Source organism: Embiotoca jacksoni, unplaced genomic scaffold (genome assembly GCF_022577435.1).
Source record: "Embiotoca jacksoni isolate LCO1_2020_lvr unplaced genomic scaffold, fEmbJac1.0.p SCAF_25, whole genome shotgun sequence".
Classification (NCBI taxonomy): domain Eukaryota; kingdom Metazoa; phylum Chordata; class Actinopteri; family Embiotocidae; genus Embiotoca; species Embiotoca jacksoni.
The window spans coordinates 2,071,344-2,093,102 of NW_027185376.1; the positions used below are offsets into that span (position 1 = coordinate 2,071,344).

At 41.0% G+C, this 21,759-nt stretch overlaps 1 protein-coding gene across 1 annotated transcript in view; it reads left to right on the forward strand.

The window, feature by feature from the left end:
* Window positions 1-21,759, forward strand: part of malrd1 (MAM and LDL receptor class A domain containing 1) — a 51,294-nt gene that overhangs the window by 23,445 nt on the left and 6,090 nt on the right. Inside the window, exons 19-27 of the mRNA XM_069159379.1 lie at window positions 3,590-3,835; window positions 5,266-5,423; window positions 12,393-12,573; window positions 14,572-14,700; window positions 14,790-14,951; window positions 17,952-18,109; window positions 18,843-19,044; window positions 19,652-19,930; window positions 20,992-21,117. Of these exons, the coding sequence (XP_069015480.1) occupies window positions 3,590-3,835; window positions 5,266-5,423; window positions 12,393-12,573; window positions 14,572-14,700; window positions 14,790-14,951; window positions 17,952-18,109; window positions 18,843-19,044; window positions 19,652-19,930; window positions 20,992-21,117 (1,641 nt within the window). The remainder of the gene's footprint in view (window positions 1-3,589; window positions 3,836-5,265; window positions 5,424-12,392; window positions 12,574-14,571; window positions 14,701-14,789; window positions 14,952-17,951; window positions 18,110-18,842; window positions 19,045-19,651; window positions 19,931-20,991; window positions 21,118-21,759) is intronic.

The window sequence follows — 21,759 nt, forward strand, 5'->3', positions numbered from 1 at the left end:
ATTAAATGTATTGCCTTTCTCTTGTATTGGACCTCGAGGAGAGAGGACACTTTCTGAATTATCTGTGAGCAAAAAGGGATGAAACTGTGATGCTGTCATTTGGAGCTGGAGAAGGTTTCTCTTCAGCTGCAGTGTGATTTGTAGGTTTTTCCTTCACTGTCAGTTTGCATTTGTCTGTGTTAACGCTTGCAGTGACTAGCTCTACTCTTGCAGAGCGGGAGCATTAATCAGTCTCTATTGTAAAAGGAGTGTGGTGTACCGAAGATCTAACGGAGGTCTGCATGCTAATTGTGCCTTCCACTTTAATGCTGTTAATTACGCTGCACGCTTAACCGACAAGTTATCATCCAACTCTCTTGCTCTGCTTGGTGTCTGTACTGACTCTCTTGTGATTCAGAAGGATCCTCAAATATAATTTCTGTCTTTCAAGATGGTAACGGCCTCGGTAGCAGCTGAAAGAAGTCCATTCCCTAAAGGGTTTAGTCACACAATCTCACTGCAAAAACCTCAAATGCTGATATTTTAAATACCTGGACAAATAAAACCAAAAACTGCATGGCTACAGACCGCGAGAGGAAAGTGAGAAAATATAGTGTCCCCTGTGATTTGAACTAGGTGACCCTTTATTGATGTTCATGTGATTGACTATTTATGCATTTTGGGTTTTATTAATTCAGCTCGTGTACACCTCTTCAACCCCTGCAACAATATGAAGCTTATGAATATGTAAAGCTTGATGTGATGTATATCGTGCATATTTACGCAGAAGCTATAGATCAGTGCTTCCACATGGGAGCTGGCTATATACACGCGTATAGTGTATAGAATTACTACAGTAGGCTCAGGAATACCAGACAGAAATAAATATAGTGAGGGTAAAAAGGTCAGAGGATGTGTTTGATCATTTTCTGAAGAAGTAAAGGAGGAGCAAATACAGCAGGATGTAAATAGAGGAGGAAGTGATTCTCACGCTAGGAGGGATATGAGGGATTTCTTGAAGGTAAGGTCAGGTCAGGGAGTAACAGCGCTGCCCTGCCAGTGAAGTGAAGTTTATCCTGCCATTTAAAAAAAAAAAAAAAAAAAGCCAGGAGGGAGAGGAGTTGTGGATGACGGACAAACCTGCTCTCTCTCTGTGTCTCAGCAGCTGCAGGCTGCAGAGGATGTTCAGTGATGAGACCACACACAGCTGGATCTGTAATTATATACTGCAGGTTCTCAGGGGCTTCTTCTTTCACGTTTCAATATATATATATATATATATATATATATATATATATACAGTATATATATATCATACCATCACTTTACATGATAGAGCAGTAGAGCCGACTGCATTTACCCTCAACACATACACACACATCTTTTTATGGCTGTGGAGGAGCATTTGTCTCAGTGTTGGCATGAAGCTGGGGAAAAATACGTGCAAACAATTTTAACGTTATGGTGATGACACTGTCGTCATATGCTTGGCACATTGAGAGATATCTATGTACTGTATGTAGGCGTACTGTATATGCGTGTATGCATGTTTGTATGTACTGTATGCATCCCACAAACAGCATGTGAGCAAATCAACATTACACAACTCTCGCAGTTTCATGTTTTCTCCAGCTTTTGAAAGTTGGCTGCAGAAATCTCTCCTTCATGAAACGGCTGAAAACATTTATTACATTTGCTATAAGACAAAGGTCATTAAAGTTTCAACAGCTCAGTAAGTTCGTATTGCAGCGTGTGAGAACAAAACCTTCATCTTTTTCGTATCTTTTCGGGTGGCTCCCTCTTTAAATGTAATTCTGTACGCGCTGTAAGGAACATACACTTTAAAAGTTGCCTACTCAGCAGCCACCTGCACAAACTAATGCAGTGCAATAAACAGCTGTGCATTAACATCTGTTTTTACAAAGCTCGTCATGTTCAGTTTTGGGCGACACTGTCAGGTGTCAAACAATGACATCATAGTTGAAGCTGGCGTCAGACTGTGTAACATTATATTGAAAAGTGTTTGTAAATTATTTATAAATTGATTATATGCAAATGAAAACGGTAAGATAACATGTCAGATGAAGAAGGACAGTAATACGGTGGATTACCTGACACGTTTTATTGCCATGATCGGGTGACTTGCTTCATTTTATCCATCAGATTTCTAATTCCAGAAGTACTTCAGTGTGATTTAGCTTTAAACGATGACCTGGAGCAATAGTCTTGCACCAGGGGGCAGTGTGTCACCCAGATTTCCTGTGTGTGAGGACAGTGGGTAGCTGGTGAGGAGATCACATTGCACACAGTAATCCCAGTAATGTAAGAAGATATGTACTGGACTCAATGAGGACAAATGAATTAGTCTGCATTCACTTAAAAACAAAAAAGAGCTTGTCTTTAAAATGAATCCACGTACAGCTTCAGTACGCAGCGAAGCAGCTCGGCTTCACAGTCGGGATCTGTGGCTTCTTGGCTTCCTATGTGCCTTTGTTGGGCCACATTGCTTCTGGTCCTGTGCATCTGAAGAGGAACAAAGGATTAGGAAGGACTTATACCCCTTTCTCTCTTTTAATTACAGGGACCACCCCTCTTCATCATGCCTCATCTCCCTTTCTAACACTCCCCAAAGCCAAGCGCTAACCTTACTGGAATGCCTGCCTCCAAAGGAGGCAGATTCTGGCCCCCGCTAGGACCGCCGCCCAGCGATACAGTGATTTGGTCTTACAGCTCCATGTTCCTTTGTCCTCCTAAGCCTCTTAAAGGGACCCTGATATGCTGCATGCAAAAGGTCCCCCTCCAGTCTTGAGTTGACTTCTCATGCTCTGAAGTTAATACCACATTTTTGTAGTACTGTTTAATCTGGTGAAGCACAAAGTAGATGCTTTACTGGAAAAACTAGTAATAGTATGCATCATTTTTGATTCCACTGTTGAGTTCTAAAAGAAATAGTTCCACATTTTAGGAAATACACATTATTTTCCTTTAAATTTGAAGTTACAGCCAGCAGCCTGTTAAGCGAATGCAAAAATTGGAAAAATTGGGAAACAACTTGTGTGTCTGTGCCAAAAAGTTACAAAATCCACATACGACATAAATAATTATTTGATATCTTGTTTGTTTAAATTGAAAACCATAGCTTGAAACTACCAAGTTGTAGTTTTTATGAAGCGGGTATCAGTGAAGCTATTTCTTCATCGGGAGCAGCAACTTCATGAAATCTTGTTTTTACACTTTTTTGTTTTTGTTCGACAAGAGATACAACATGTTGTTTAGTGAGCTCTAAAGCGTTTGATAGAGGGATTGTGGTATCTATAGGCAGAGCAGAACCAGCTAACCGACTTCTTGCTGTAGCTTCAAATTTACCGTACAGACACGACGGTGGTACCAATCTTCTCAATTAATTCTCAGCAAGAAATGTATTTAAGTGTCTAACTATTCTTTTAATGGTACAATCTCTGAACCCGAGGTCTCACTCCCTTTAATAAAACACTGTTACTGTGTGTCAGCACACTTGTCATTAGACTCAGGAACAATGTCTTTTACAGCAAACCCATTACTTGAAGTCAGACGGCAGGTGAGTGATGTTTTATGTGTGTCTGATTTCCAGGGTCCTGTCCTTCAGGCTTCCTGCCTTGTGAAAATGACAGGTGTTTCCCTCCGGGGCAGAGCTGTGACTTCACAGATGATTGTGGTGATGGCACCGATGAAAAGGATTGTGGGACATCCTGCTCCTTTGAGACCGGTCGCTGTGGCTGGAAGAGCTCCCCGGCCGATAATTTCGATTGGACGCTGGGCACGGGATCTGTCAGAAGCATACGGCCGGCGTACGATCACACGTTGATGATTGAGAGTGGTATGTGTTCTATGTTTCCTAGTGCACCGTACGAACTTAAACTTGTTGAATGTATTTTAACACTCGGTCTCTCATTAAAAAAGAGAGTCCCTTACTGCTCTAGTCCTCTTTGAATTACCATCGTACAATTGATTAAGTGCCTCTTCACTGCTAGGTTTTGTATAATCAGACCAAATGAAACTGCACTGATTACAATTTTTACCTGTTAAAGCCAAACTGCTGTGGTAGCTCTCCTCTATGTTTAATGCATGCTTCACACACTTCAGAGACAAAATCAATACGCTGCTTCTCAGCGTGTGAACGTACAGCAGGTGAGAATCCAGGTGATTGATGCAGGGCTGGGATTCCATTATGCCACGTGCATGGTGGAAAGCGATGCACATGAATAAACAAACACATATGCACATTTGCACACAAAGAGCTCCTAAGGAGGTGCTCCATCGACAGTCCTAAAGTGAAACCTAAATATTTCAGCCCAGCTTGATTTAGTGACACTTCTGGTTGCTGTGGCAACAGCAAGGATGGGTTCATATATTACAGCAAACGCTCCTCCTTTTTCAGAAAACCAACTGACGAAATCGGTTCATAATCATTACAACTGTGGTCTGATGTCATGCTGTGAAAGACACGCTGTCAGGACACAGAGGAAGGAGTTAGTTACCTACAAGAAGAAGAAGGAATCACTGTGGCTTCTTCTTCTTCTATTACTCTCTTGCAAAAACAAAATGTTATGTACAAAAACATGTTGAAAATGACCGTTGCATTTGTCGACTGCTAACGGTGGTGACAAACACACTGTGTTGCCTGTGACTGCTGAAAGCCTCCATGTTTCATGAAATGTGTATTATTAATAGTCATGATACAGCGGTGGGAAAGCTAAATTACACGCTACGTCCTTTGATATAAAGGCAACTGGTGGACTAAATGTTAACACGACTGTCGTTCAGCAATGCAGGCCATGAATAAGTAAACAGTTTGATTTCCTGAAAATCTGAAGGACTATACTGTTTATAATGTTCTGTCCTGAAATTTATTACAATAAAAAGCAACAGACTATGAGAAAAGTTATGATTATTGATTAATTTAAAGTATAACGTCCATATATTTGCAGAAGGAAGGACTCCAAACAGAACGGATGTACTGCCTTTTGGATTTGTATTCAGCTATTTTATTTCAGGTTTTTTGCTCTCCTCGTGAGTTTTATTTCAATGAAAAACTTTGAGTGGTCGCCTGTGTCAAAAGGCAGTGAGACATTAGGAGATGTGTCACAGAGTACTCCGTGACGCCTGGCCATCACCTCCTCAACACTGTTCACGACCTTGAGTGATTTGTCAGTGTCTGCCGGAGCTGCCCGTACAGAGATAGTTATCAATTCCTGTCTGCTCAGTGCTCTTCTCCTCCATCATTTATTTCCCTTTCTCGCCCTTCAGGTCACTTTGTCTATCTGGAAGCGACACCAGTCGGACTGAAAGGTGATAAATCTCATATTAGGAGCGCAGTTTGGAAAGAGTCCAGTGCCCTCTGCAAGCTCTCCTTCTGGTACTACATTTCCCACAAGGCCTCAGGAACCATCCGGGTGCTGATCAAGGTAAAACGTCTGCAGGGGTTTAACTTTGTTTGCACACAATCATAATGAGAATTGATGGCAGTTTACGATATTTAATAAAAGACCCACTTGCCTTCTGTCAGGCGTGGTTACCATGGTTACGCTCAGTGAGAAAATGAAGCCTGATTATGTTAAATTATGTTAATGTTCAATGTGATCACATCATATCAGCACTGCTGTGGAGCAGCCTCAGTAATTTGTTAAAGAGAGGTGAGGCTGCCAATCATTCTGCCAGTGTTTGATCTGCTGGGCGTCTGCGGGGGGCGTAGCAGACTGATGGGGGTCATGGTTACTCTTTGGCCCAGAGCAGCCCAAACCCACCATCTGGGCGCACTCCATCCCTGCCAGCTCTCAAGCTTTTCTTGCTTGTTAGGTGTTCAGCCATTTAGTTTGTGTATGCATGATTGGCTGTCAGGGATTAAGAGTTCTGCTTGTGGCTTTCTGCCATTTAAATTCTGCCGTGATTTACTCTGCCTCCATCCTGTGGTCTGTGTACTCTCAACTTCATTTAACTTTGTGAGATCTGCCTTAAGGTGAAGGTGTAGGCGTTTTGCATGAGTAGATTCATTCCTGGATGTTGGAGTAGAAGGTGGAGTAGAAGGTTTATTAGCTCCTGCGTGTGTGTGCTGCAGAAACAGTTTTTATGTCATCTACAGAACAGGTCCGCAAGTTGTCATGTGAATTTAAGACCTTCCTTGCAAAATGTACGTATTATTCTTGGAAAAAAAAAAAGTATTATCTCATGGTGCTCCTACTAACATGTATATGCAGCTAGATCATGACATAGCTGATTCCTCTGAGCCACAGAGCTGCGTTGTTGTCACTGAGCCACACTGTTAAACTGATTGACGTGTTGTCATTATTATCAACACAGCTACTGGAGTTTATTTAGAGTCTCATGTGGTTGTAAATATTTGCTGCACAACAACTTTATATTTATTTAACCTTTTTGTTTAACAATGAAAACGTGATTTATTGATTTTTTTTTTTTTCTTCAATATTTTTCATTAGTATCAACCTGTCGGCTTGTAGTGGGGGTAAACCTATTGTAGATAAGTGAACATAATTGGTTTTGTGATTTGTGGTCAAAAACAAATATATAGAATATCACCAACCTTATTTTTTAGTGGTTGTGGCTTTACACTTATTAAATATTCCTTGCTGTGTTTCTCATACACTGCCCATATACTTATCTTGGCACTTCTGGATGTATTTGTCATATTTATTGATGCTATTTTTAACTCTGTTATTTGACAAATACTCCATGCTATTGATTCTCCCTTGCAGGCTGCTACTGCTGCATGAGATTCAAATAATGGGATTTGTCCAGTTTCGAGTCAAGCCGACCGGCTATTTGATTGATTGTGTGACTCTGCGAGAGGCAGGAGATGATGAATGCATGTGGGCTAGTTTACATGTCCACCTCGTTCACATATGGATGTAAAATGTAAAATGTGGCCTTTTATAGAAGGTCAGCTCTTGACATTTGAACGGGCAGTGGAATCGTTTACACAGAGAAAGACGGTGGAGAGTTCAGAGGTCAACCTGTATGGTTGTAGACATGAAGTGTGTGTGTGTGTGAGTGTGAGAGAGTGAGAGAGAGTGAGCCAGAGAAAAGCAATATCCGAGTCCAGCTTTATGTTGCTATAACTTCCCATGACACATAAGTGAGGTTAAGTGCATGTATGACCTTGAAGGTTCGAAGCCATTAGCACTTATATATTATTGCTTTGTGCTATCGTTTACAACATTAAATCATTTTCATTGCCTTAATGTTGCCTTGAGTTCAAGCGGTTACATAAAAACAAACAAGCACGCGCACTTGCACAGGCAAGATGAGAAATGCGCACACTTGCACACTTTGCAAGAATCCTAGTGTAAATACAGCGTGAGCCAACTTTTAAAGGTTGATTGAAGAACAAAGGGAGTTATGATAATGATGCTGGAGGCACAGAGAGGGAAGGGAGGGGATTATATTTACCTGGCAAGTGGTTCCTCCGGTGAAGTTCACAAGGGCTCAACAGACCCTTCTATTTATATCACCACCGGGCCTGTGAACTGCTCCGAAGAGTCATTATTCATCACAGTTGTGAGTGTTGGACCTCAGCAGTAGAGTGGAAGTGAACAAAAGGGGGTTCTCAGAGTTCAAGTTTGAACCATTTTAGCTGCCAATTTCCAAACCCCCAAAAACACCACAATGTGTCCTGTATGCATGTATGCACGTCTAACGGACGTGGTCCCGTCCGTTAGAAAGATTTGGATGATGTTTTTTTTTTTTTTTTAAATGTTGATTATAAACTCTCAAATGTACATGTACCGATTTAGATATATATATAATGAATAAACATCACAGCAACATTAGTGGGACGATAGCATAAAGTAGGTGTATCATTTTTAAGCATTTGTCATTAGACTAGCTGCTGGCGGCTTAATTTTAGGTTTTCGGATGGGATTGAATTTGTACATGCAAAACTTTTGTTAGAAACAGATATAAGACATTGAACAGGGCAGAAAGACATTGGGGTAAGATGGCTCGGTATAAAAAAAAGTTGATAGGAATACTGTTTTATCTGCAGCCAGCAGGTGGTTAGCATAACTTAGGGCAAAGACTAAAACAAGAGGGGCGGGTTTCTGTCTCTATCTGAATATAACACAACCTGCCTTCTAGCACTTTAGAAATTCACTAGATTTGAGTGTTAAATATATTAAATGTTGTTGTTTTTTTTTATGCTAAGCTAAGCTAACTGACTACGAGCCTCAGACTCATGTTTGCTGTACAGACACGACAGTGGTATCAGTCTTCCCTCACTAAGAAAACAAATATATATTCCAAAATGTTGAATTATTCCTTTAGCATACTTTGTGGTTTTGCTTGGGGAACTTGAATCCTTTTTGAAGAAAGAATAGTGTGTAAATACATTTTCCGCTTCAAAATGAAATTAATATCAAAGTACTTCCATTTCTTCCTGCCTGTCTCAACAGCACAAAGCTTTCGTCTCAGATAATCTTTTTCATTCCCTTTTCATGCGAGGAATATGTTACTTTGCTTTTCAGACATCATGTTTATTTCATGATATGATTTGAAAGCAGGCTCTTCGTTTGCCGCACTGACAGATGCACTTTGAATTATTTCTTTTTTATCATGGTCAAGAGAAATGACCACACACCCTGCTATTTGCTCATTTATATAGTTGTATATGGTTATGTGGGTTGAAATGTGGCCTCACATTGTGGTCAGCCAAACATCTGGCAGTCAGCCAAACATCTGGCAGTCAGCCAGAGAGAGGAAGATCTACCCGAGTAACATAATAGAATGACGAAGCCCATTTTTTTGGACTTGTTCTTATTTTGAAGCATCTAATGCTGATATCCCCTCGGTGTTACATTTAACATGTTTGAACTAAGCAGAGACGGAGGAGAAAAATTAAAAAAAAAAATGGATTCACTCAGAATTGAAGGTTAGTCAACAGAAAAACAGCTGCCAGCAGTTCCATAAAATGAAAAATCCATGAATACAAATTGGATTTCAGCTCAGTGGAACATTGCGTATAGGGTTAAAACACTGGGGAGTTCCAAAAAAATAAGCATTTTCTTTTGATTACAACTTTGCTTTCTTTGTTCTTTTTGGACATCTTGACTTTCACCGGGGGGATAATAAAATGAAATTATGCACATGTACATCCCCTCTTCGCTCTGAGCAGACTGAATTGAAGGTTCCACTGCGACTCGAGAAATGAAGCTTCAAATTGATCGAATAAATGCCTCGACTGATGTGCCACCCAGAAATCAAATGTGAGCTATGCATGCCGGTATCACACACTCATCCGTTGCTTGAAGGCTGCTTTTATGGATTGAGCCTTTACTCCATGACATAAATCTGGATAAATCCTGCTGTAACGCTGCCTATTAATCTATGCTCTACTCTCACAGTAACAAGATTATTTCAAGCCAGGGCTTCAATGGTGTAAAGCAGAGGAGACAGCCTGTGCATGCCTCACCCAAGGGTGCATTTTAATAGGCTTTCAAACTGCAGAGTCAAATGTGACATTGCTCGTCCTCTGGTTTTGAGTACATTAGACCGGGTCTCTTTTCACTGCAGTCGAGCCTCTGGTCACATATTGCAACTTCGATGACAACAAGTGCAACGTCTTACTTTGTAAGAGCTTGGTGTGATGTGAGCTCGTTCTCACCTGGCCAGAAAGTTTCACGCCGCTGCGATTGACTCACCTTGCGACGCTCCCCTGAGACGGAATTAATTAAGTGACGTTATGGACCTGCAGTTATTCTGTCACCTTTACAAAGACCAGAGGATGAGGAGGCAGGTATAAATTATTGCAGAGTTACACCAGTCTTAATATTAAACTCGTGAAATTCGGCAGGAAGGGTAGTTTTAAATCATATATGTTCCCCTATTAAGTGGTTTAACCAGGGAGGACTTCTCTGCATTGACCTGAGGCTTAAATAGATTTTTAACTTTCGCTCTAATCACCACAAGTGAGAAACAAGATTGCGTGTGTCTGTGTGTGTGTGTGTTCCTAGAATATATGTAATAATGCCGTCTCCATCCATGTTGCCTCCACATGTTGACGTGTGAGGCTTTCTTTGCACTTCATTTTTATTCTTTCCTTAATACTTTTGCAGATAAAGCTCCGTCAGTCTGTCGCGTTGACAACTTCGGCCACAGTTCCAGATGTTTCTAATAGAAAAGTTTAGGTAGGCTGTGCGCTGTTTGTTCTTGTCCAAACACGCAGTTGCCAAACCAAACACTTATAATTCATCTCTGACAATATTTATTCAGTTCAATTGCAAAAGACGGTTTGGAAACATTTCTGAATGTATCTTTTGTGTGGCTTGTCTGAGTACGTTTTCCTGTTGCGGGGTCTTCTTGGCCTCGTTACTGCCCCCTGAGAGTGGATGTCAGAACTACATCTGCAACTGCAATTAGCCCTCGTGTTGTCCTTGGGTCAAAATGACCCGCAGCTGTGTTCAACCAAGTTCTATTTTATTTTCACATTTTTTGTGGATCATTGGTGACAAGGAGGCTGTGAGGGTTTCTTTAAAGAATGTTGACCAATGATCCCAAAAAATATGAAAATATAGAAGTAAAATAGAACTTGGTTGAACACAGCTGAGGGTCATTTTGACCCGAGGACAACACGAGGGTTAAGAAATGCCAGTTAGACCTAGCCTGGTTCTGCCTGAGTGTTGCTCCGAGTCTTTGCTGTGATCATAGTTTAGAAACCCTGTCGGCATTACTGTTCCCTCGACCACTCTGAGGGACGGACCAATCAGCAACTAGTGAGGGCAGTCGAGTGCGAAGAAGTTGAAGTTGTTCCATTGGGTGGTCTTTCGCTGCACAACGTACGGTATGTATGTCAATGCCAATTGGTTAAATCTTGCTCAAATAGCTTCAGAATTAACCCCGAGGTCTACGCCCAAAAGAATGCAACAACTGTATACAGTCCTCAGTGGAGCGTGACCAGATCTGTTCACACATTTAATCCAGGCAAAGTAAATTCAATTTTATTACAAGTGTAATCACCGTGACGTGGTCCAAAAACACTTTACAGTTATAAAACAGCGAGAAACACAGCAAGAAAACAAAATAACAAAAAAAAAACGTTAATTCGACTCATGTTTTGAGTTTACATGATAAATGACATGGAGGGAGTTTATTTAGGAAATACACACGTGGTTCATTTTCACACGGCTGATAAAGAGCAGAGAACAACTGCTTCTTTCAGCCAGGAAGCATCTGGGACTGTCGCCCACCAGTGAGTTAAACTAGAGAAACCGGAGGAGGAAATAATTAATCGTTTAGTCAATCAGTTGAAACTTAAAACAACAACTTTTTTGTTTTTATAATCGATTAATCATTTGAGGTATCCTTTTAAGTACAAATGGTGAACGTTCCTTTCCAGCTTCTCCGTTGTGAGGATTTGATCTTTTGTTTGTCTCAAGTGAAAAGTGAAATTACCTTTATTTATTTTTTAACATTTTATAAAACAATGAATCAATCAAATACTGTCAAAAATAATCTGCAGATAATAACAATTATCAACAGATAATAGACACAGTTCCAAATATTACACACAAAATACTACAGAAACTTTTTTTTTTTTATCTTATTCAGGTCTGGCTGTATTCATATTCTTATTTGTTTTTTTCTGCAGTGCGTCTGATCCCTTTTGTCTGACATTAAACGTTTCTTGGTTTAATCTGAAGCTGTAAACTGTTTATCTCCTCACAACTACTGTTAAAACTTAATAAGTGACCATTTTTACTGCATTTGCTATCGAGTTTGTGCCAGTTCCACATACTCTGAATGAGTGTGTTTTTAATATGGTGTGATGTGTCTTTGTAAATGTCTCATTGATGCTCTGCACATGACATTAAAAACCGCCGGTGAGATGCTGGCTCGTAATCCACCAGCCAAAACCCCTTTCAAAGTCACATTCACTGTTTCAAAGCTGTATTGGTCATGATTTAGTGCCTGGTTAGTACCATGGGAAAAGACAGAATGGACTTGCACAGGAATACACATTTAATATGTTCCATATGTGGCATGAGAGAAATTTGGCATTAGCATAACTCAGGGAGAGCAGGGTTTCAGTCTGAATAGCAGGTCTCAAGGCAAGGGAACTTATTACTTCGATATTATGCTAATGAGACTTTAATGACTCCCCTTAGATGGCATTCACTTTCTTAATAGCAGCAGTCTGTCCAAAAGTTAATTTCAGCTCGTTTTGACTTAAAGGTTCTGAATTTTTATAATGTGACTCAGTGATACTCGAAGTTTGAAGAATATTTATCTGACAATAATCACTGCTGTGGCTTTGAATCCACTTTAAATGATATTCCAGTTGATTTTCGCTCCAGTGTTTTAACCAGAGCAGCATGTGAAATCCTACCACATGATCATCCCTTGTCATCGCTGCTCTTTTCTCACAGACGGAGAACGCCCTGGTGGAGGTGTGGAATAAAACAGGGCACCAGGGGGACCAGTGGAACCGAGCGGAGGTCCCCCTGAGGAAGCTCAGGAACTTTGAGGTGATCTTTGAGGGCATCCTCTTGAGGGATGTGAGCGGAGGAGCTGCCCTGGATGACCTGGAGTTCATAGACTGTTCCCCAAGTAGGTGACACGTACCGACGTGACAATGACAAATCTTCTCATATCTTCGCTGGTGTTCTTCCCGCCCCACGTCCAAGAGTATATGTACCACAATGGCCCGTCGAAGATATCAAGAATTAGTGGATGAAGTGCCACGAAATTTGGTGCACAGTCCCTCGGAGATGAATCCTACTGACTTCAGTGACCCTCTGACTTTTTCAGGGAAATGTCAAAACGAATATTGGTCTCCCATGAGTGGAATTTAATTTGGATGATCTCCTGAATTCTCATCATCGCCTCAACATTTAATTGATCTAATAATATCAAAGGCCATGTAAACACATTTTTACCATGTTTTTTTGCTCGAGAGGACAGCATCACTCAGTTCTTAGGGGAACAAGGCAAATAACTGCCATAGTTGTGAACATTATAGACTGTGCAGACAGAATCAATCCCACACTCTTATTCACGATAGAAACAAATCATGAAGACAAGAACCACCCAACAAAAGTGACATCTGTGCACAATTTTATCTATGGTTGAGGTATTAAAAAATACAAGCACTGCGGGTGAGCAAAGTAGATATATCTTGTCTTGAAACTTCACTGTCCAATATAGAGCCCTGCAGTGGAAAGTTTTTAAAAAGCAGAAATCTCACCACCTGGCAAAATAATCACTGTCACTGGTATTCAGCCAACCTCTGCATATATATTATCGTCGCTTTTTGCTCAGTGGTCCCACAAATCTTTCTTATTGCTTCTTCTTTTTTTTAAAGCAGCTTTCATTTAACTAAACTTTTAATCTTTTTAACTTGTGTATTGTTTGTACCAGCCCATATTGCCTTAGAAGTCACGGACATCTCTTTGTACATGGAAGATTAAAGTATAGAAATGAATGATGTAATTTCTTACTATTTCCAGGTGTCTTAAAGCACAGAGGAAGTAATTACAGCATTAACAGTGGCCTGGAAAATAGATGCTGAAAAAAAAGGATGAGCCTCTGTTACATAATGTGGATTAAGTAACATTGTGTTTCTCTCTTGCCTTCCTCCACCCTGGTTTTATCAAAGTAATCTTCATAACCAAGACGTAATTATGCTGTGGAATTATTTTACGATCTTTCCTACTGATAGTTTGAGGTATGAAATTGATTCTATCTGTGGCGCGCTCGGAGAATGGGAAGGAGAGACAAGTCTTAAAGGGAGGAGAGAGTTGGATTTTCTGTGTGATGACATTTGCTGACAGACGGCGTTTGATGTTCATGTCCGAAACAGATGTTCCACATTAAACAGGACCTGACACAAGGCTGGACACCATGTGGGATGGTTGCTGGTTCTGCCAAGGCCCTCTCCATCTCCAGCATACAAATATAAACACACATGCGCAGTGAGACATAGATACTGACCTACAGAAAAGTGGAGACATGGATCAAAACAAGACTGGGAGGCGTGTGGAGCGAAGACGGACGAGCAGACAAACTGTCTGTCCAAAACCGAATGACACAGACACACAGCTCCCATCATCTTTGAAGACATGCTAAAATGGATTTCCACTTTATCCTCAGATGGTTTTAACCCCGCCGACCTCCCGGAATGAAATTCAACTCTTTCCTCATTTCAGTCATCATTTAATGTCTCGGCCTTTGAAGTTGAACAGTGCACACGCATCCAAGCGTAATGTAGTTATGTGTGCGCCGGCTCTGATCCACCTGATATATTTTCCTTCCTTTCTGTTCTGTCTCAAGTAAGGCAGCACAGAGAACAAAAGGAATGAGGCTTTGATTTCCCTGACAGGCCTTTGTCTGCTTTTGTTTACTGCCATCTCCGCTGCTGGTGTCCTTCGGAGCAGAGGCTGGGTTTTAATTCGACACACTTTTTCAGCGTAGCATTTCCTCTAATGCTTGAATAATCTGAGTGGAAAAGAGGACACGGGGTCCTGCCTGAGTGCGAAACTCCTAACTAAATAAGATTATCTGATGAAGAAGAAAAACACGATTCACAGTTGTTTGTCTTTGTTTTAGGAGCTGTGGAGACAGTTGGTTGTCCTGCAGTCACAGACTTTGTGTGCGACAGCGGCCACTGCATCGAGTCCCACCTGGTGTGCGACAACAAGGCCGACTGTGCTGATGAATCAGATGAGATGGACTGCGGTGAGCAGAAATGAGAAAAAAGGCAGAGCAGAAAAAACAACTTCCAATCCAGACCTCTCACTCTTCCCTTCCATCTCTCTCTTGTGCAGACCACGTAATTACCTCGCCAGGTGCTTGTAATTTCAACATGGAGAAATACCAGTGGGAGGAGAGCTGCCAGCTTTCTCAAAACACTGACGATGACTTTGATTGGAGGAGCGGTCGCAAGACGGAGACACCAGGAGCTGGACCTCACACGGACCACAGTCCAGGTCTGCGTCTGCTTTACTGTCTTCTAGAAAATATGTTTATAAACAACAAATCCTCCAGATTAAATTATAAAATGCATCTTTTGTCACTGAACTCCTGATCGACAATATCAGCATCTTCTGATCGGACGCTCCTCCTAACAGGACGCATCATTTGTCATTCATTGTTTGGGTTACAATGATTGTTTTTCTTTAACTTTAGGGTACCTTCATCTCCATGGTTACAAGAACTACTTGTTGGAGTGATTGTGGTCGCAGTTCAAATGCTGCCTCTTGGTTTGAAACTGCACTGCAAAAATCTCAGGATTATGAAACAGTATCTTTTCATAGACAAAATAAATAATCTAGTCAAGGGCCTAATTGTTAGGTCGTTAAAAAGTAAATGGTCTTCATTTTTCTTTGGAAAATATTTAGTTAGTTGTACAAAAATTAAGTTTGATTGATGCAAGATAATTTAATTTTAAGAATCTTTCGCTTTAACATTTTATAGTGCATTGCTGATGACAGTCTACACAGACTTAAACCTGAGACTGGTTTTCTAGCTCTGAGGTTGGACCTTAACGGTAAACCCTGTTAGCATATTTTCTTTCTTGCAATTAGAACATTTCTCAAATTAGCAGATTATTTTGTGTTTTTGTTTCTTAACCCCTCCAACCGCTCTTTACGACTTTATCATTATATCGACGGTTTCACTACGATAATGCCCTCCGATTTCCTCTGTTGCTTCTAGCAGACACGAGTCATAAATTCTTCTTTCTTGGCACTTGAATGGGAACATAAACTGTATAGTGTTTGGGCATTTACTAAAACATGAATTCATTCATTTTATGCTGCTCATTTGCAACAACAAACATTTTTTTGACAGAATTGTCAACGTAATGTGAAAACAGTTATACTGAACATATTGACCAGATCGCGAAATATTTATTTTAAATGTGTCTGCAAAACAATCCCGTTTTCTATACAGTATCCACTTGTAGGAATGACATCATCATTAAACTTGTTCATGGTTATGATTAGGCACTGAAAGCGCTTGCTTGATGTACAGGAAGCACCGTCGTCTTGGGTAAATATAGAAAAGTATGCAGTGACTTGAAGCATTAGCGTCTGACTTCTGTCTGATCATATCATTCCCCTTACTGGAAGAAAAAAACTGCCAGTGAACACAATCTATGCAACAATCTTTGAGACAGTCACGATGCTTAAAAGTTTTACTGACCTCTGACCTCTTCAGGCAGAATGAACTGATACACACAGCTGTAAAGTGTTTTGTTTATGTTGTCAACTCCCCTGCTTGTGTTTGCTCTCTTTTTTTAAATTTATTTTTAAAAAAAATTGTGAAATATTAATGCTGTCAAAAGAAACTGTTTCTCAAAATTAAGAACAAACAGCTTCTGCGTCCTCCTGACTCCCTCCGTGTCTTCAGGCAGCTCAGTGCAGTGCCTTTGTAATTACAAGCTGACAGCTGGGAAATAGGAGCTTCCGACAGGCACGTGAAGGCAGGGTTAATAATACATCCTGATCAATGGCAGTTCAGTCAAACTGAGCTTAACAGCGTTGGACTTGTTGTTTATCTTGTGTACAGCAATGCTGCTCCGCAGAACTTTTTTTCCCCCTACTCTTAAACTGAAAATGAACGACCCAAAGGTTACACTTTCCCCTCATCTACACAAGTCAATGCAAATCTTCATTTTCATGTGCCTGTAATTCACATTCATTAATTACTCTGTATTATATCGGCTGCCAGTATTTCTTCTGTTTGTTGAGGCTGCTTGAAAATTGGTTGTTAATATTGAGAAGACGACTTTGATAAGCAAAGCAGAGCGGCATGGAAAATAACGAGAAATGTAATTACAGTTTTATATAGCAGGAGTCATTGAGGGGACGGTGCCAAATCTGTTTCTAGTGAGAACAATAAGCTAATTAATCAATTACTTTATTGTCAGGAAATTAATTGGCAACAATTGTAATAATTGCCTAATCATTTATCAAGGACATGGTGCTTTCTGGTTTGTGAAATTTGAGGATTTGTTTTTTTTCTGCTTTATGTCAACGTATATGACCTTTGACCCAGAGAAATTGTGAAGTTAATTTTAAGGTGTTTTCAGACCTTTTTTCTTTTTTTTTTCTTTACTAGACACTGCATTGTGTCTCCATCATCACGTCTTCCACACATACTTGGGAGATTGGCCATAAACTCGGGAACAGAGCCGTGTTTTTTCCTGGGTGCCAGTGCACCCAGTGAACCAACAGTCCCTCTCTGAGACGCAGCTGTAACTCCTCCTCGTATCTGTCAGTGGGTTACCGAGTCCGTAGCCACTCCTGATTGGCCAGTTGAGCTTATTGATCGGAGAGACGAATCTGGACATCAAGAGCCGGTTGGACTTATGATGTCACTACACAGCGGGTCGATAAAGCTCACTATCTGTACCACGCGAGGACAAAGCACGGCTCCGAAAGAGATCACTTATCAGATGATGTTAACATCAGACTGACGGAGCAACATGTGTGCACGCAGCTGCTCTCGGTAAACAAGCTTTATCTGAGTGAGGGCAGCAGACTCTGTTTTGATTTGTGTGTTTTGAGGCAAAGAGGAAGAATCCAGTGTGGTGGGTGGGAGAAGGGTTTACTGTGCACTGTGTATTGTGATGGCCTCAAATCCTGCTTAACTCATGTGGAAAACTCCCACTTTGTTCTGGCAGCACACAGAGGCCGTCTCATCTCCACGCCTAGCCAAGCCGAAGAAGCTCTCTGCAGCTTTTGGCTGCAGGCTACAACATTTCACAACAGCCTTCCGCTGTCCAAATATCATGTCCATTGGAAGCAACAGAAGAAAGTTATTGGATTTCTTCCCTGCAGTGAAGCTGAAATTGGACGGTTAAGCGGGGCTTAGCTGTGTATTTTGTTATATTGCTTCATCATTCATCGAACTGAAATATTACTCGTAACTTACATAAATGCACGACAAATGTGAAGTCTTCTGTTCTGCATTTATCTGCGAAGGTGGTGGAGGGAACTTCCTGTACATACACTCTGCCACTCGGAGGGAGGGCGACGTTGCCAAGGTGACAACCAGGACTTCATTTCCTGCCAGTGTCGGCCTGTGTCACCTGCGCTTCTGGTTCTTCATGCACGGCTCTGACAGGATGGGAACACTGAAGGTGAGCTAAGACACATTTTCATAAGTGATTCAAAGTCTTTTTGTTTTTCAGGCTTTCGTCAGCTGTCGAGCTTCATAAGATGTTTTTAACTGTCGTTTGCCGTCAGATGATCCATCACAGTCAACCTGAGGGCTTAGTTTGGTTTTGTCAGAAATTTCCGTCCCGTTTTACTCCGCCTATCACTACATTACACTCTGCTCACTGTCAATCACCTGATACCCACAGGAAGGAATCAAAGTCTCCCTGACAGCAAATAATCCATCAAAGCATGTCACCTCACAAACGTGATTATTTTATCTGTCTTTTCATGTCTTTTTTAGGTCTCTTTGTTAGCTGGGTTAATTTCAAAACAGCAAACAATAAACAAATGCTAAAAAAAACAACCTAATTAGACAGGAAGTGTTCTCCACATGTAGACATAGACGAGGCTTTCTGTAATGTAACTGAAGTGGGATATAAACTAAAATAAAAATGCCAATTGCTGCACTGTGAAAATACTTTATTTTATATTATGACAGCTCTTTAATATGAATTAAAGGAACTAAAATTCAGGCACAATTTATATTAAGCTTTTACCTGAAACCATCCAAAATGTTTAAAAATAGGAACAATATATTAAATGAGAAGGTTGCGTAAATTCTAAAACAAGCAATGACCTAATTTAGACCTCATTCACACTAATTTAGAATCAAATCAAATGGAAATGTCACTTCATGTCACCTAAACTCACCAGGTCTATACCGTCAGTCCCAGCGGTGCCCCTCTGTTGATGTGGGCGACTACAGGAAACCACGGCAACCAGTGGACATACGCTACTGTCATCCTGTCCAGCCCGGCACCGTTCAGAGTGACCTTCCAGGCGGAGGTGGGTGGAGACATGTGGACAGACATCGCCCTGGATGACATCTCTTACACCGCGGAGTGTGCAGTTGGAGGTGAAGACATTCAAGTTTTTTTTTTCCCTACGTTGCATTTCCATTTGGTTTTTTTTGGTTTTTCCCTCATTTTCTCTCCTTCCAGCACTGTCATCATTTTTCATTTGGATTCCTCCCGTTTTCACCTTCTCCCGTTTCCTCTTTTTCCCCCCCCAACATTTTCCGTCCTCTAACGTCCTCGCTCGTCTGCTCAGTTTCCATATAAATTGTTTGGACCCTTGGGGGAGAGTGTAGTGACTTAATGGAGCCTGTTGCCCTGTAGGTCCATATAAATTCACTGTGGAGACTGGGTCAGCGCGGAGGGACAGCACAGAGGGCAATGGGGAGGAAAAGCAACTACGTTTATATTGTGTCTTTCACTCACCCCGACTCCTCCGTTCTCACTTCATCCCTGAACTGCTCCTTCAACTGCAGCCAAATGACCATCAGCATGCTTCTCCATTTTTTTTTTCTCCGTGCACAATGTCTTCAGACAATCCTCTGAGATTTCTCAGTGGAGGACGTTTACTGTGTGTGAACTCCAAATCAATGAAAGGGGATTTAAGGTGTGCTGTGCTTTCTGTGTGCATGTGTAATTATGCGTTATTATTATGTGTATTATTCTCAGGACCAGTAACTCCTCAGCCTCTGACCTGTAGCATGGACCAGTTCCAGTGCGCCTACTCCTTTCAGTGCATCCCAGAGAGCTGGAGGTGTGACGACGACTTCGACTGTGCCGATCGCTCCGATGAAGAGCAATGTCCCACTTCGGTACCTGGAACTTTTCCTCCTCAAGGCCGCTGTCCTGCTGGGTACTTTCAGTGTTCAAACAACAGCTGCCTCCCCTCGATACTGCGCTGCGACGGAGTCCCGGACTGCCCCGATGGAGAGGATGAGTACAGCTGCCGTACGTTACTGTGTTTTTGTCATTAAGGATATTTGACTGGTTAAGTGTTTTGGGAAAAGAACAAACACTTTAAAGGTTTTCCCCTTTATAAACCTATTTAAAGAAAATACAGTACTTACTTACAAGTATGTAATCCTCCATCAGAAACAGTACAGGCAGTGTCGTCTGGAGAAGCTTCTTCTAAATTCCCTTCAAGCATGCTGGTGACCGAGCTAAATACTTTCAAAATTCAACACCATCATCTCTTTCCAAAAAACATAATGGTTACTTTAGAATAATCCACAGACCTCTCTGTGAACTGCTTTTACTGGAACTATTTTCCACTGAAGAAGTAGTCCCTGTAAAAACTGTTGACATCATGTTAAGTTGATTATCCAAAGCAACAACAACAAAACTGTTCTTGGAAGGAGTTCTTGCTTTTGTTTGGTTTTTTTTAAACAGAATTTTTTTTAATATTTTTTTGATCTCCACAAATGAAATCTCATTCACCTATTGTATTGGGGTGGAGGCAGTAATCTCAGACTTTAAAGTGTATCTGCATTAGTGACTTTGAAGCTTGCCGGTCTGTGTCCTTGAATTGTAAACCAGCCGGTCCAAATTTACTCCAGAACCACGTTTCACCATTTGTTTCTGTCCTTGTCGACTGTTTGCCCTTTTTTTTTTTTACATCTGCTCTTAAATATCAGTGGTTATTTGGACTCCTCAATTGCTTTTATTTTGTTTGTTACATTCATTTTTACTTTGGTCAGCATTTGTTGTTTTAAAATCTGCTTAAGTGAAATTGATCTTACTGTGTCCGTCGTGAAAAGCAGCAATTTTATGATGTCTGATAGAAGAAAGATTTTTCTAAAAAGGCAGTAGTTTTTCTGAAAGTAACTGTTTGAATGTTCATGCAACAACTAGCACAACGTCTCCCTGAAAAGCATGACCCGAGTAATGTGCAGGAAGGAAATTAAAGAACACAGATTCTCCTACAGATTAGGATGAAAGTATAAAAGCTCATTGTTATGTGTGAATTCAACCCTCTTAATCTGTCCCCATTTTTTTTTTTTTTCCACCAGCGCTGCTGCAGTGTGATCTGGGAGAACTGGTGTGTGAAAGTTTTCCTGCTTGTATCCCGCTTCAGAAGCGCTGCGACCGCTCTGTTGATTGTCTGCCTTTCCACTCAGATGAGTCCAGCTGCCATGGTAACATGCTTCTACCTACCTGCCTTACCCTCTCTGCCAACAACTATAGTCCATTTTCAGATTTGTTTTTGTCAGTTATACTGACTTCTTCCTCTGTCATTTTATTGTCAAGTCAATCTGTTTATATCCTTCTTCATTAAGTCTCTGACTGCATGTTTTCAGTCAGGTTTGGTTTTTTTTGAAAGCTTTTAATGTCAATCATTGTGATGTCACATCTCAGTTAACGAATCCTTCAGTTTGAATGACACGCTGTTTTTCTTTCAACTGTTTGTTTACAGAAATGTGTTTTTGTAAACATGTAGATTTCACATCGAATGGAACACACCTTTGTTGTTTTCTTTATACATCACTCTCATGAGTCACCAGCCAGTTTTGACTCAAGTGCTGCCAAACCTTCACTCATATCTGCCCATTTCCAGCCTAAGCAGGGACTCTCAGGGCACTCTGAAGTCTGGCTGTTTACTCTTCACAGCACACCTTAAAGGTTGCTGCGAGCTGTCAAAACGCGATCCATTAACACCTCTGCTTTTCCTGCATTTTCAGAAATAAGATCAACCAACCCCCGTCCCCATTTAGCCAAGTTCCCAGCCAAGCCAAAGTCACTTTATCAAGGGCCTAGCGGGACTTCGGGGATTCATAATG